At 36.1% G+C, this 16,041-nt stretch overlaps 3 protein-coding genes across 3 annotated transcripts; 1 reads left to right on the forward strand and 2 right to left on the reverse strand.

Moving 5' to 3' along the window:
- Nucleotides 1–266: 266 nt before the first annotated feature.
- Nucleotides 267–9,106, reverse strand: LOC129802131 (glycosylphosphatidylinositol anchor attachment 1 protein). Its single transcript, XM_055847711.1, has 6 exons — nucleotides 8,831–9,106; nucleotides 8,419–8,769; nucleotides 8,173–8,358; nucleotides 3,842–4,599; nucleotides 569–880; nucleotides 267–456 (listed from the first exon to the last, which is right to left on the reverse strand). The coding sequence occupies exons 1-6, from the start codon at nucleotides 9,009–9,011 to the stop codon at nucleotides 331–333; spliced, it is 1,914 nt and encodes a 637-aa protein (XP_055703686.1). The 5' UTR covers nucleotides 9,012–9,106; the 3' UTR covers nucleotides 267–330.
- A 1,975-nt stretch (nucleotides 9,107–11,081) lies between these two features.
- On the forward strand, nucleotides 11,082–11,986 carry LOC129802132 (phosducin-like protein). The gene has a single exon (XM_055847712.1). The coding sequence runs from the start codon at nucleotides 11,165–11,167 to the stop codon at nucleotides 11,960–11,962; it is 798 nt and encodes a 265-aa protein (XP_055703687.1). The 5' UTR covers nucleotides 11,082–11,164; the 3' UTR covers nucleotides 11,963–11,986.
- Nucleotides 11,974–13,083, reverse strand: LOC129802133 (40S ribosomal protein S20). The gene is made up of 4 exons (XM_055847713.1): nucleotides 12,961–13,083; nucleotides 12,695–12,853; nucleotides 12,372–12,461; nucleotides 11,974–12,152 (listed from the first exon to the last, which is right to left on the reverse strand). The coding sequence occupies exons 1-4, from the start codon at nucleotides 12,961–12,963 to the stop codon at nucleotides 12,036–12,038; spliced, it is 369 nt and encodes a 122-aa protein (XP_055703688.1). The 5' UTR covers nucleotides 12,964–13,083; the 3' UTR covers nucleotides 11,974–12,035.
- Nucleotides 13,084–16,041: the final 2,958 nt, after the last annotated feature.

Below are 16,041 nucleotides of genomic sequence, written 5' to 3' on the forward strand. Positions count from 1 at the left end.
TTCTCTTCTAGAAGCAGTTATATGTCCACTCCTTCTGAATAAAAAACTTTAATTAAGATTTTGCCATGAGCTGATTTTCCCCATTGAAAAATCGTAACACATAAATTGAAGCATTCTGCGATGTCTTTTCTATTTCACCATTTATCTCCTTCATGCATAAATATTTACTTACGAAGCACATAAAATGTGGCTTATACTTGCTATGAAAATTAATGCTGAAAGAGGATATGCAGAAACTCCTGGATAAAGTTAAAAAAAAAACAAACTCCAAGGGTTTTCTTCTCTTTATTTTCAGGACATAAAGTGCTTTTTGAAACTCCGTTATTCACCTTAAAATTCTTTGCATTTCCCATCAATCTCACGTTCACTGAATCTCCATGCCAGGAAGTTCCACAGGAGGATCCAAATGGGAAAGAAAACCAGGCTAATCATATTGAACATCCAATTTCCGTAAATCTGCAAGAGACACAACCAAACAAAAAAAAGAACCCCCACAACACGATGGGATGTTATATTTTTCTCCACAGGGCCAGAACAAAAAGAGGCAATGCTCCAAAATGATATTTACCACAGAATCCACAGCAGAATATACGAGAGCATTCATTGTCGCGGACAATGCTTTGGAGCAGACACTCATCAATGATAGTTCATCAAATGTGATCCAAGTCAGTGCGAATACCACCAAATATGCCACAATGAGTGGTTGCAGCAGGATTCCACACAATTGCTGGGCAAATTTGATAATTCCATTGTGAGATACTTCAACATTTATCAATATTGGGACGGTAACAAAAGCCAAAATGAGTGCCAATGAGAAATTCAGCATTCCAACGACTATAAGGGCAGTTGCCAACTCCAAAAGGATCCAAATGTGAAGTATCTACAATTTAAAATATCCAATTTTACTGACGGGCTAATAAAAAGAAATCAATTGCAAATCTTTTGTTTAATCTTCAAAAGATATTATTTCTGTGATGAAAAAAAAAATCAAATTTATCTCGTGAGTACTTTTAGCCAATGAATTGCTCTCAGCCTTCCTGCTGCCCATCTCCGCAATGCATCTTATGGATCTCCTACAGCTCCAAATACTCGCTAGTGACCTGATTTCCAAGTATATTGTCTTGTTTGCAAATTTTTACACTTAAGTTTATACTTCAGGAGAGGAACACATATGGTTAGGGTTAGGGCTATATAAGGGACAGCAGAACGTATGGTATTCAAAAAAAAATCAGAGCTTATAGTTCAGTTGTAATTTACCAGTGTTTCCAGGCTTTTACCCTGAAAGATTCCTCAGGAAAACCAAGGCTTATCGTGGCCAATTGCCCGGCAGAGACCCAGCTCTGTGCTCCTATCAGAACTCTTCCAGGCCATGTTACCGACTGACTGACAGGGTTTTCTGTCAGAAATGTCCCAAACGGCAGGCAACAGAACTATACCGCCAGTAAAAGAGCCTTAGAGCAAGAGGCGGGATGTGTGAATTTCCCGCGAACAGGGAAGGCAATCCACCCGCCAGACTCTATTTCGCTATCAAGGAAGGAAGGAAGCTGCTGGAAGCAGGTTCCTTATCAACTGACAGGACAGTATGGACAGGATGGACTCTCCTACTCATTTTCAACTATAATTCGGTCCTAATTTTTGCACTTAAACTTATACTTCAGGAGAGCAACGCATAGGAGTGTACTCACAAAGAATACAGGACATCTATAGTTTAGAAAGCCTCTTATACTTCCCTTCCCTTCCAATAAAACCCGGTAAACCCATATAAAATAGTCCTCTTACAATAACTCAGACAAACAAAATTTTATGGTTCATGTCTTGGGTAACCAAAAAAATTACTTTTCCTTTTTTCCCATTTTTATAAACTTCACGTCACATTTTTTTTTTTAGTAACTTCGACAAAACTATGCTAAGAAATCAGTTAAATTGTTTTGGAAATTCAAAATTTTATTGCTAATTTGACTTTTTGAACCAAATGACCTAAACTAAGCTTTCAAAATAAACGCGCAATTACTGAGACTTCTTTTAATAAATTCTGAGTAATGATGAAAAAATATATAATAAGACATTGACAAAATTAAATTTATAAAATTTTCTCGCTTAGCCGAGACACATTCCTAGAAAGCTAATCCACTAAAGTGAAATATGTTTTTCAAATTAAGAGGTTAAAGAAAAACGTATAAGGAAATTTTACCTTTTCTTTCAGTTCAGAACTATGCAGAAAATCCAAAGCAGGATTGAAAGCTCAGTTTAGTTATTTTTTTTAGGGTTAGCTAAGACACACACCTAGAAAACGAAGTTAGTTTTACGTTCTTTTGAATTTGAACTATTAAAGCCTTCTTGTTTGCTTACTAAATCCTTTTTCCACTCTCCTTCTATCGTAATTTTCTTCTTTTAGTTTTTCTTCTCTAAAGGTTTTTCTTCCAATTTTCATGTTTCCTAAAGTACCCCAGATAAACTAAACCAACTGTTCACCTTAAAATGAATCTCCTTTACTATAAAAAGCGTAGTTTTTCTTATTCAGACCACGAGGCAAACTCATTTCGATGAACTCAAATCAATTTGGCTAGGGAACTCACGAAGAACCCACAGGGAACTCAGTAAACTCTCGGGGAACCCGGAATACCAATTCAATTTTTCGGGTAACACACAGGAAACCTGTTCATTTTTCAGGGAACCCGGGGAACTCATGTAGTTTTGTCAGGGATCCTGGGGATCCCATTTTTCTTGGAACCCAGGGAATTCATGTGCTTTTTCAGAGAACCCGGGGACCCAATTTTTCAAGAAACCCGTGGAACCCATCTATTTTTTAGGGAACCCGGGGATCCCATTTTTCAAACAACTCGGGGATCCCATGTGTTTCTTCGGGGACCCCGGGGAATCCATGTATTTTGTCAAGGAACCCGGGGACTCCATTTTTCAAGGAACCCGGGGAATGCATGTATTTTTTCAAGGAACCCGGGGACCCCATATATTTTTACAGTGATCCTGGGGAACTCATTTTTCTTGTAACCCGGGGAATTCATGTACTTTTTAAGAGAACCCGGGGACCCAATGTTTCAAGAAACCCGGGGAATCCATCTACTTTTTTATGAAACCCGGGGATCCCATTTTTTAAAGAACCCGGGGATCCAATTTTTCAAGAAACCCGGGGAACCCATCTATTTTTTTTTTTTAGGAAATCCGGGGATCCCATTTTCCAAAGAACCCGGGGACGCCATTTATTTTTTCAGGGATCCTGGGGAACCCATTTTTCTTGGAACCCGGGGAATCCATGTACTTTTTCAGAAAGCCCGGGGATCCCATGTATTTTTTCAGGGACCCCGGGGAATCCATGTATTTTGTCAAGGAACCCGGGTACCCCATTTCTCAAGGAATCTGGGGACCTCATGTATTTCTTCAAGGATCCCGAGGAACCCATTTCTCAAGGAATCCGGGAAACCCATGCAATTTTCCACTGAACTCGGGGATCCATATAATTTTTCAAGGACCCTGGGGAACTCATTTCTCAAGAAACCCGGGGACCTCGGAGAATCCATGATTTTTTTGAGCAACCGGGGATTCAAGCCACTCTAACGAAAAAGGTTTTCAGCAGCAATGTGAATTAAATTAATGATTTTTTTTTTTAAATTAGCTGAGACACACACCATGATTTTTTGAATATGTTCGAGTAATAATCATGTAGTCATTCGCTAGATTAGGAAAAGTCAAAAAAAAACTTTTTCTTCACCAGAATTAAGAGGGAAATTTGAATTACCGCTGCAAATTAATTCATTATTCTTTTTTAATGGGTAGCTGGTTTGTGTCTTGAGTTTTAATGTGTCATTGCTTTAGTCGTTCTTACCTTGACATCCTCTTTGTTGAATCGGAAGAAGAAGGAGGAAAAGAGTGCAAGAACTGACACAGTGATCAGTAGAGTAGCCACAGTCACTTCCGTGGAGAGCGCCTGGCGGTAGAAGAACTCATTGACGTTGTTGTAGAACGGAAGGTAGTTGATGAGAAATCCAGTTGCGTGAGCGAAAATGACCAAGAGTCCAATCCTCATGAGATTTGGACTCTCTGCATTCTCTTCCTTGACCTTGTCTCCCTCTTCTGTGGCCTCGGCGTCCGTCTGATGGAGGGAGAGCCACATGATGAAGGATTTGATGAGAAGGGATCCCGCCATCAGGGCAATGCAAGGCATGTAGTCGCCAATTGAGACAAATCTGTCATTGGCCACAATTAAGTAGAAGAAGAAACTCTGATGGAATCGTTCAAGGAGATTATTGAGACTCCGTGAGATGCCCTCGAGGATGCGCAACATAGGCAAGAGGGACTGAGAAGACTTTGCATCTGACCTCGTGACCCCTTCAAGTGTCACAGCCTCAATGCCAAATCTGTGGAAGAGACCGTGATTGCCGGTGGGAACGCCCGTCGATTGACTCAACACCATCGTGAGCATTTGCCATATATTATTCATGTGGCTGGCCTTAGGACGCTTCCCCTTGGTCTGCTTGTATCCACAGGCTATGCCCTCTTTATTTGTCAACTTCTGCACCAAATTGAATAAATCCAAATTGGGCAGCTGTCCATTGAGTCCCTCCAATTTAATATTGATGAAATCTATGCACGGAAAAACACAATGAATTATTCCTTTGGCATGATTCCTTACCGTTTTCTTGCTCCATTGCCGACTTCCTTGTCAAAGGAGCATCTCTCTGGGATAGGACTTTAGCAGAAGGAATCACATTTAGCACAAAATGAAAGGAATATTGGCGCAGGAAAAAATTGCAAAAAATAAATGATTTTTTTTAAATCAGTAATCGGTTTTTTACCGATTCAAACCAAGTCAGATTTCCGTAGTAATTTCCATGGGCACCCCAAATAATTAACGGTTTATCTGATTAATAATTTATAATGCTCTATTTGGTGAGGTTCCTAATAATCACAGCTATTACAATCTTCACAAAATTTTATGTTTGCTGATCACGCAGATATTGACCGGAAAGTTTTTGAATCAGGAAATTTCATAAAATCAAAATTTCCGTCTTTTTCTTTCTCAAGCGTATTGTTATTTGTCTATCATCTTTCATACTCTTCTTCTCCCTGTGAGTGTCACGACAAATTCAATTTAGATTTGAATGCGAGAGACTGGGATAGACTATAGATATGATCAATCCGTTTAAGAAAGGGATAGAAATTTCGTTTTTACTGAATATTCTTTATGTTCCGGAAGTGTTACTGACCATACTGATTTCATTACTGCCCGCAAGGAACAAAATTCCAATTTTACTGACCATTTCAACTTTGTTGCTCAACAAACCTATTTTCATTACCCAATTTTTTTTTTGTCAAATTCGATTTTTTGTAACTAAAATTCAACTGATAAAATTCAATTTTTCACTAATCAAAATTCATTTAATGACTAATCAAAAAATTTTCTGTATTACTGTACACAAAATAATTTTTTGCATGCAAAAAAGTTCAATTTGATAACCAAATTTTCTTTTAAAATGGCTCCGGCACACCTTTTAGATCAGGAAAATTTTATAAAGTCAAAATTCACATCCTTTCCTTCTTAAAAGCTTTTCATATGTCTATCCTACTCTTTCGTACCCTTCTTCTTCTTTTGAACATCACACCAAATTAAATTTAGTTCAGTCTAATTATGGGACTAAAAGAGTGGAACAGACTTATGCAAATTTTATGAGAAAGAAAGGAACTCGAAATTTGATTTAATGAAATTATATAGATCTAAAAGGTGTGCCGATGGCATACTGACTAAATACGTTTTTTTTCCTAACCAAAATTGATCTCTATGGCTTCGTCACATCTTTTAGATCGGTCAAATTTCATTAAATCAAAATTCACGTACCTTTTCATTCTTTTAAGAAAGAAGGGGATGTGAATTTAGTTATTATGACATTTTCCTGATCTAAAAGATTAGCCGGAGCCATTAAATTCAGCAAATTTGATTTATTTACTGACCAAATTCGATTTTTAAATTGAGTTTATTAAGGGAAAAAAATAAATGGTCAGTAAAAAGTCAAAAGTGATCAGCAAAAAATTAAATTTGATCAGCAAATAATTCGAAATAATCAGTAAAAGTTTTCAATTTTGTCAGTAAAAAGTAAAATTTTGTCAGTAAAAAGTTAAATTTGTTCAATAAAAAGTTAAATTTGGTGAGTAAAATCTTCGAATTGATCAGTAGATGTATTCGAGTTGATCAGTAAAAAATTAAAAAGTAATCAGTAAAAAAATAAAAATGGTCACTAAAAAGAAAATATGGTCAGTAAAAAAATAAAAATGAGCAGCAAAAAAAATTAAAGCAGTAAAAAATTAGAAATGAGCAGTAGAAAATAAAGAGTGATCAGCGAAAAATTAAAAATGAGCAGTAAAAAATAAAAATTGGTCAATAAAATTTTTATTTTTTACTGCTGATTTTTAATTTTTTGCTGACCACTTTTTATTTTTACTGATCACTTTTATTTTATACTGATCATCTTTTACTTTTTACTGATCATGTTTTATTTTTTACTGACCACTTTTTATTTTTTACTGATTGTGTTTCATTTTTTGCTGACCATTTTTCGTTTTCAACTGACCGCTTTTAATAAAGTACTGCTCCTTTTTAATTTTTTACTGCCCTTTTTTACCTTTTTACTGCATTTTTTTAAATTTTTTACTGACCATTTTTTTAATTTTTTACTGATCTTTTCGAATTTTTGTGCTAACCAAATTAGACTTTTTACTGCTCGTTTATTCAATGCCGTTTTTCAATTGATTTATTTACTAATTAAAAAAAAAAATACTGTTTCCCGAAAAAAATCCATTTTATTACTTGCTGGCGCTAGCATACCTTTTCAATTTAAATCGATTGAAATTTTACCTCTTACACTTTCAAATTGAAATTAAATAGTTGTCCCTTTCTGTCAAATGAAAATTGAAACTTGAGTTTCATTTTCAATTTCAATTTCGATTTTCATTTGACAGAAAGAGAGGTAGAATTTCAATCAACTTGATTTCACGAAATTGAAAAGGTATGCCACCCCGTGCCAAGTCGATTTAAAAGGTTGATCTAAAAGGCACACCTTTTAGATCAGAAAAATTTCATGAAATCAAAATTCACATCCCTTTCTTTCTCAAATAATTTTTCATGTATCAATATCGTGCTTTCGAACACAAAATTTGATTGAACTAAATTGAATTTGTTGTGCTGTTCAAAAGAAGAAGAATAGTTTAAATTAATGAGACAGACACGTGCAGATCTTTTGAAAAAGAAAGCAATGTCAATTTCGACTACATGAACATTTCTTGATATAAATCTAAAAGGTGTGTTGGAGCCATTAATAACCAAAATTGATTTTTAATGGCTAGGGCACACCTTTTAGGTCGCTAAAATTTCATGTGATCGAAATTCACATACCTTTCTTTCTCAAATGTTTTGGTTATAGATGTCTCATTTTGTCGCATTCAAAATTCGATTGAACTAAATTTAATTTGGTGTGATGTTCAGAAGAAGAAGAGTCCAAAAGACTGGGATAGATTAATTGTGGAAAATTTTTGAGAAAGAAAAGGATGTGAATTTTGATTACATGATACATGATTATAACTTCGGATGAAAGTTCAAAAAGTCACCACAGATGGCATTGCGACAGCGTCAAAATTTAAACTCATTTTCCTTAAAAACGCCATTGTGCAAGTCAATCAAATTTTAGAGTATTGTAGTCTAGGCTATGAAGTTTCCAAAAAGTGGCGTGGGTTCGCTGTGGTTAGTATAGAACCAGAAATATGGTAGGTCAAAGTTCATGAAATTCAAAAAGCCATATCTCCGGTTCTATTTGACCGATTTTGACGAATGAGGGCGCAAATTAAAGGTCTTGCAAAGCACTACAACTATCTAGAACATTTTAACTTCGTGGGACCAACACCAGGGGCGCCACAGTCGAAAAATCAATTTTCACAACACATAACCTCAATTAACTCGGTTTTCACGATATATAACCTCCAAACTTCACCTTCACATCGAATTTAAATGCAATTCTGGTTTGCTAACATTAAGAATCTCCCATACAATAAGCTGATTTAGGCTTATCACTGAATTTTTTTACCCAGAAAACATTTTAAGGATTATAGGAATAATCAAGGAAGCATTAATTTTTTTTTCATGAAGGATTTAAATTGTTTTGGACTTACCCAAATCGAAGCTCTGGATCTCAAGATTGAGGGCAGCCTGGATTGCTCCTGCCCTCAAATGCAAATCACTACTGATGAGGGCTGAATTCTCATTATTCCCGTAATAAGCATTCAGCCATGCCTGCATCCCGAGCTGTTCCTGATCCGTGATCAGGAAGATAATGTCCTTAGCCCAGTACTTTTGCTCTGGAAAGGTATCAAAGTCAATCCAGGAATTCAGAAAAACTCCTAAAACTTCTAACTTACTTCGTGCATAATCTGCAAAAGCCAGCATCAGAGGGACAGAGTGAGACACTTGAGGGTGAACGGAAACTGACGTTCGATAGGGGCAGGATATGACAATGGATTCAGTTGATCCGATCCTAGAAGCCCGGAGAATCCCATAGACATTGTTTCCAGTGAAAACTTTGCCTCCGCCAAAGGGATAATTGAGGGTGAAATTGTGAGAAGAAGCATCTAGTCCAATCTGCTTCATTTTGGCCAGAAGCCAAGCTGTTGGAATGGTATTCTGATGACTTTCCCTCTCCCTGGACAATTCCTCCTGAAGATTCACGGCGAAATTGCTCGTGTCCTTCTTGATGGACGAATACACGAGCCCTGCAAATGTTCTAAATTCAAAGACTTGCTCCTGACTATCTTCAGCTTCCGAGTGTCTTACCAGGAAGCAGGGCATTCTCAGAGAAATATGTTCCGTGATTGAAATTACTGTCCGAGAGGGCGGCAAACCAGGCAACTCCGGCAACAAAGAGCAAATTGCAGAGTAATTTGCAGTGTCTCTTCAGCAATTTGGTGTACTTGGCCTTTTGGGACAGTCCCGAAGGATCTGTGAGTAATCCCATTGCACTTTTCACAGATTTTCTTCCAGAAAACACTTGAAAACCCCCAATTTTGTTTATCTCTAATTAACCTAACCTCACTTTTTCGTGTTCCGAATATTTTCCGGAAATTCATCGATTACCAATTGTGGATCGATTAAAATCCCGGCAGACCAGACCATATCATTTTTAATTCTGACCCTGTTTCGAATACTTCGAATTAGTACTTCCAAATTGCAAAACGGATTGAATACACATGGCTATTCGTTATCCGGCACTTCGTTATCCCGTGCTTAGTGGCGAAAAAGTACTGACTCTACCCTAAGGAAAAGTCAAAATTTCAACGTAAAAATGCATATTTTTTTAAACACTAAAAAAAAGTTACGATTTCACGATTTTCTTCAAGTTTTCTTAGTTTAAATTTGGTATATAGTTATGAGAATTGAATTATTATTAGATTTTTCTCAGACAAGAATTACGAGATGTAGATTTCACGCAAATAGGAGAGCGGTAAGGCGAGGAGTTCCACTAAACTAGTTATTAATCCACCATTTTAGGCTTCTAATAAGGGGTCAATTCACTTGTATGCGATTTTAAGATTTTAATGCACTTAGAAAGAGAATTTAATAAATTTTTAGATAATGTAAGTCATTAAATGTTGTCATTATGGTGCTGACACACATTTTCAGTTTAGTAAAATTCAATCGATTAAAATTTTATCTCATACTCTTTCAAACTAAAATAAGATATGCTTATCTCTTTCTGTCATATGAAATTTGAATTTGAAATTTCATCTTCAATTTCAAATTTTCATTGACAGAAAGAGACAGCTATATCTGATTTAAATTTGAAAGAGTAAGAGGTGAAATTTCAATCGATTGAATTTTACTCAATTGAAAAGGTGTATCAGCTCGCCATTAGAAAAGTTCTCAAAATTTTACACTTTTTGATTACTTATGTAGTAGGGCGTTTCAACTAGGAAAAAATTTTTTTGGCACTATTCTCACGGTGCTGTATTTGATGAGACAAGAAAGTTTTTCTTCTACGACCATATGATCAGACGCTGTTTAGAGGTGGCTGAACGACCCTCTCTGTAGAACAAATTTCTGATTTTACCGGATTTTACACTACAGAGAGGGTCGTTCAGCCACCTCTAAACAGCGTCTGATCATATGGTCGTAGAAGAAAAACTTTCTTGTCTCATCAAATACAGCACCGTGAGAATAGTGCCAAAACAATGTTTTCCTAGTTGAAACGCCCTATTATGTAGTTTTGTTAGAAGTTAAGAATCACAAAATAGATTTAGTGTTGAAATTTTTATGGAAAAAGGGACTAACTCAAGCAAGTTGAGTTCTTTTTATTCTAATTTCAGGAATTGCAATTATCTTTTTATTGCTTAATATAGATGTAATTTAGACACAAGACAGAGACACAAGTAAAGAAACGCTGAGAAGATTTGCAAGCACTCAAGCAATCATTCAAAACTTTAAAGCGCGGTTGGTTCACTTTTTTTTATTTTTACAATTTCTTCGAAATGGTGGAAAATATTGAGAAAAAACTTATTGACCGAATAAAACAAATGAGGGCTTATTCGCTTCAATATTAAATGCTCTTCTTTTTTAACTAAAATATTTGTTGTAAACCTATTAATATAACTTGTGTAGAATGGAAAAGTCAAAATTTTATCTTAAAAATGCATATTTTTTTTAAACAATAAAAAAGAAAACTTTTTTGTTGTTGAAAGAAGACTTGTTCTGATTGTCGCTCTCTGTGCAAAAACACAAAACTTCTTGGAATTACGTACCAAGCGAACAGGAGTCTGTTCAATCACTTTCATTGAGAATACCAGCACTAGAATTTTTTATGCCGTTTTGTTTTATTCCTTTCACTGATTACAAAGGCAGATATAATAAAATTGTAAATCATTTGTAATATTTCTTTAGAAATATTTTGGATTTTTATATAATATTTTCTTATATTATTAAAATGATTAATTTTGGTAAATTTTTAGAGTTTTCAAATTTTTATAAATATTGCGTATTGAAATAATTGCGATATGATCATTGCTGGAGAATTGAAAGGTGAAATCGATTAGTTGATGCATTGTCAGCCGGGTGGACATCTCCCATTTTCGGAAAATAGAAAAAATTGTAAACAAATAAACGAAATAAACAAAAATGACTTCCTTGGAAGACAAAATTCTGGGTGAAAAGTCCCAAAATTACTGCAGCAGTGACGAGGAGGAGGAAGCAAATCCCATCCAGGTTGTCCGTGATGAGGAAGGAAGTGGGAAGGATTTCTGTCCTCCAAGTGGCACGGGAAATACTGGCCCCAAGGGAGTCATCACAGACTGGAGGGAGTACAGGAAGATGCTGGCTGAAGCCCGGACAGCCGAGGAGCAGGAACGTGTGAAACAACTGACGCAGGCATCAAAGGTGGGCAAGACAAAGGCAGAAGATGAGAAGGCACGGGCAGATGCTGAATTGGAGGCAGAATTGGCTGAGCTGATGAATGATGAGAGTATCTTGGAGTTCCAACGACAGAGAATCCTCGAGATCACGGCCAAAGTGGGGACTAGGAATGTCTTTGGGCACGTGATTGAGCTGAAGAGCGGAGATGACTTCCTGGAAGCTGTGGAGAATGAGCAATATTCCACGGTCATTGTTCACATTTTCGAGAACACCGTTCCAGCCTGTCGGAGGCTCAACGAATGCCTCGAGGAGCTGGCCAAGGAGATGCCTACGATCAAATTCTGCCGGATTCTCAGTTCAGACGCCAAAGTGAGCCTCAAATTTCGCAGCACTGCCCTTCCCACGATCTTGGCGTACAAAAAGAATCAGATTATTGGGAATTTTGTGCAACTTGGGAACGAGCTGGGAGATGACTTCTGCTCCTCAGACATTGAGAACTTCCTCATTGAGCAGGGAGTCATAGTGGAGAAGGAGATTCAGTATAATTCTTTATCTGTTAAATAAAACAAAGAAAAGATTCTCAAGGAAGTGCCTTGTACTTTATTTATCTCCTTCCGGGAGTGGACAGGAAAGCATCTTAAGCCCCAGCGATGGTCACCTCGATCACTACACCCGGCTCAATGTTGATTGACGTGATCTGTTTGACGATCTCCGACGGGGAATGCAGATCGATGATCCTTTTGTGGATTCGCATCTGAAATTGGAAGATTTTTCATGAAAATTCCCTTCCTGCGACCAAGAAAGTCCAATGTCGTGCCCTCGTGGAGACCATCCAGGGCTAGGATAAACCCAAGACAGCACTATGAACCAGGCACATTTACTCTTCGGCTAACTAAAAGAAATCCCAGATCCAGGAACGATTTTCCTAGTCCGGGGCGCGGTTGCCGTGGCAAAAAAAAACCTTCCAACTAACCTGGAATCGATCCCAGGTCTTTGAACCTTCACCGCAGGGTGTCTTCCTGGTGGTGATCCTCAGGATTTTGGTTGGCATCCGGACTGGACCCTGAAAAAAGCAATTTTTAAGTAAACATAACCTCACTTTGTGCCTTCCGAAAACTGTCTTTCCCGCCCTCTTTCCACCCTCGGCCCAAAAAGTTAGACTCTGAGGGTACGTACGAGGGTGAAAAAACATTCATTTAGCATCTGTTAAACAAGGAAACTCCCAAGAGCACCAGAGTATCCCCCAGGACAGAATGCCTTGGCAATAAAGTCCTCTTTCCGGAACTTATATCTCACCTTTACTCGCAGTTTCTGCTTCTTGGCGCCAGTCACGAGATCAGCACACACCTTCTCCAGTGATCGCACATTCCTGGAGGTCAGGGTGATGCGGATCCGATGGACTGAAGCGACCTCAGCCTGGGGCTTTTCGATGTCTTTTCCAACAGCTGCAGCAGCCTGCAAGACACGTGGATATATTTACTCTCGCATAACTCCCAGAAAATAGCCAATATCAACCAAACGGCAGCATTGATTTGTGGCCAGAAGCATCATCTGCAGCTTACCATGATGTAATTGTTGTCTTCTGGTCGAGATAGTTGATTTTTTGGCGAAAATTCCAACCAGCGCTGAACCAGACGATTTCAACACCACGAGATTTTCTCGCAAAAAGGGCCGCCAGATGGCCAAAATGGCGGCACTTTTGCTCAGTTTTCCGGAAAACCAACCCCATAGCAAAATTCCGCAAAAATTCCAATGGAAAACTTGCGTCCAAATGGCTAAATTCGCTGGAATTTGACGCTAAAATTCCACTAAGTTTTCCTATGGAATTTAAAGCCGGAAATTCCATGGAAATCATAGTGCTCCATGGAATTTACTAGTACGACATGCTGGAATTCCAGCGTTAAATTCCGCGGTATTCCGCGGAAGATTTATATGGAAACTCACACGTGAAACGTCCGCGGGATAAGCTGGAAAAAACATATGGAAATTTCCACTATCTTTCCATAGTGTTTTATATGGATTTTTCCACTAGTTTTCTGAAATGTCAAACAAATAAAATGGTATTGCGGCAACTTTTAGAATTTGTTTCCAAACCTTCCGCAAACACTTCTAGTGATTCATGTGGCAATTATAATATAATTAATTATGCGACACTGCGTTTCGTGTAGATAATAATGAAGTGATTACATTAAATAGGTCGCCAACCTAAAATAATACTGTTTTTATGTTAAATAATAAATATTTTCGAAAAAATTATTTTTTTTTACAAAATATTTTTTTATTGCTTAAAGTGTTAATTCGTTATTGCTGATTTAGTAAAACATATTATAATCCTCGTAATCTTTGCTATTTCTTTAATATTCGGAAGTAAAATCACGAGGTGCATGTGACAGCTTCATTTTTTCTCCATTTTATTTTGGTGGAAAAATCCACATAAATTCCACGAGCATTTCCATGGATGTATTCTATATGAAAAATCCAGCATAAATCCATTAAATTTTCCTTGGAACCTATTATGGAAAATTCCTATGGAATTTTTTAAGGCAAATAGTGGAAAATTCCGAGGATTTTTTCGCTTGTTATTCCTATTCCGCTTTCTTTTGCTATGGGGAAGGCGTTTCTTGAGTTCCGAAAAATAATTTTGAAACGGTTTTCCGTTATGTTAAAGTTAAGCGTTAAGGCATTTGCACACTGAAAGCAATTTTTGTAAAAAAAAATGATTTTTTAACACTTTAAAACCCGAGTCAAAAAATCACGTAAAATACCAAATTGGCATAAAATGCCAGTGTAGATATTCTCCACAAAAAACCAAATTTTCAAGTTTTTTTTTCCGTAAGACTTCTACAGCAGTTTGAGGACTCGTAAATTATTTTTTGAATAAATATTTTCCCAATTTTCTTGTCAATTTTTTATAAATTTTGTGAAAATGGACAAAAAATTCCAAAGTGAATTTTTACAGATTTTCGTAGAAAAAAGCCAATTTCTATTGAATTTCCTTTTTCTTAGCAATTTGGTAAGGATCTTAGAACACATGACATATCTATATATTTTCCTGTAAAATTTTCAAATTCTCATTAATTTGCGCTTTTTGTTTAATAAAATTTTATGTGAAGTTGCAATAGGAATTCGGAAAAGAAAAATAAGACGTAAAGTGAATTTTCACCTTATTTTTCTCTGTAGTACCACTTTACAACAATTTTAGGTCTTATATTATTTAATTTTTTATAATTATTTTTTTACATTTTCACGTATTTTTTAAGATTTTTTCGAATCGTGACAAAATTCAAAAAATGGTAACATTTTTTAGGTTATGTAGAATAAACCATTCAAATGTCCATTTCGGATACAAACTCCATATAAAAAAGGTGGCATTTTACGCCAATTCGGTATTCTACGCCCATTTTTTGGTTTTTTCCCAATTTTTTAAATAATAAAAAAGTTATCAACTATTTTTTGAACTAAACGAAAGCTAATTAAATTCTCTACACATTCGTGTTATCACTTTAGCATAATATTGAATAGAATTCCTACTATGAAGCTCCAAACTTAAAATTGGAGTAAAATGCCACTTTGGGTTTTAAAGTGTTAAAGAAAATTTTATTAGGAAAGAGATATGAATAATTATTTACAGCTGAATGTTGAATCGAAGTGTAAAGATAATTCGAGGATGATCCACCGTTTTCTAATGTTTGAACGAGAAATAGAATAAATTTAAACAGTGGATTAACATTTAACTCTTTCGCGTCTTTAGGGTCATATATGACCCGGGGAAAAAAGTTTCTTTTTGGCTATTTACATTAATTGAAATCTAACTGGAGTCTTGAGAAAATGAGCCAAGAATCTTACATCCTTCTATTATGATGTCGTGCACGAACAGATAGATTTCAATTAATGTAAATACTCAAAAAAAAACTTTTTTCCCCGAGTCATGACATTAGGACATTACCCTAAAGACGCGAAAGAGTTAAGCCAAAAATTAAACCCCCGATTTCAGAGGTGTAATTTTTGGCTTAAAGATGGAATAAACCTGTCCACATCTATCCGTAAATTCTTCCCGAAAATACTGTTAAATTTATTTAAAAAAAAAATAAGGCTTTCACTCTATTTACAGCTTCTTAAAAAGCCAATTTTGCCTGAAATAAAAAGAATCATCCACCATACGCGACTTCAATGAGTCGACAAAGTCCTCAACTTGCAATTAAACTCGAAATTTGAATTCTCAAGTAATCTGTAAAGGTAATAATTGAAATAATTCCTTAAGAACAAAATCAAGAATATAAAGAAGTATGTCATAATTTGCTGAAAAATTGCATATTTTTATTTAAGAAATATTTTCACACTTCGACTTTTTATAATTTTTTCAGTGTTTTATGGTGAATTTCTAAAAAAAAATTCAACAAATTCATATTATTTATGAAATAATTGACCGTATGATGTTAAATCATTTGCTAAATATTATTGCAAATGTAAATAAATTGTTCCACTGGTCGACTTACGAATCCCAGGCTCAGGGTGGTCGAGTCAAGGATACTTTACCCAGGGTTGAGCTAAAATAAAAGCCGAAGTGAATTTGGTGGTACCCATTCAGATTCTTCGAACTGCCGCGAGAATTCACGTAGAGAAAATGAGAGGTTTTTAATGTT

This window comes from Phlebotomus papatasi, chromosome 2 (assembly GCF_024763615.1).
Source record: "Phlebotomus papatasi isolate M1 chromosome 2, Ppap_2.1, whole genome shotgun sequence".
Lineage (NCBI taxonomy): Eukaryota > Metazoa > Arthropoda > Insecta > Diptera > Psychodidae > Phlebotomus > Phlebotomus papatasi.

Bases quoted from the DNA above. Each gene is read 5' to 3' on its own strand.
- LOC129802133 (XM_055847713.1), bottom strand. The intron at 12,462-12,694 runs GTGAGATATAAG...TGCTTTTTTCAG, and splicing joins AGCAGAAACTGCGAGTAAAG to GGTCCAGTCCGGATGCCAAC. The intron at 12,153-12,371 runs GTTAGTTGGAAG...TTCCAATTTCAG, and splicing joins AGACCTGGGATCGATTCCAG to ATGCGAATCCACAAAAGGAT.
- LOC129802132 (XM_055847712.1), top strand. From the start codon at position 11,165: ATGACTTCCTTGGAAGACAAAATTCTGGGTGAAAAGTCCCAAAATTAC.
- LOC129802131 (XM_055847711.1), bottom strand. From the start codon at position 9,011: ATGGGATTACTCACAGATCCTTCGGGACTGTCCCAAAAGGCCAAGTAC. The intron at 8,359-8,418 runs GTAAGTTAGAAG...ATACCTTTCCAG, and splicing joins TTTTGCAGATTATGCACGAA to AGCAAAAGTACTGGGCTAAG. The intron at 881-3,841 runs GTAAGAACGACT...TTTAAATTGTAG, and splicing joins TCAACAAAGAGGATGTCAAG to ATACTTCACATTTGGATCCT.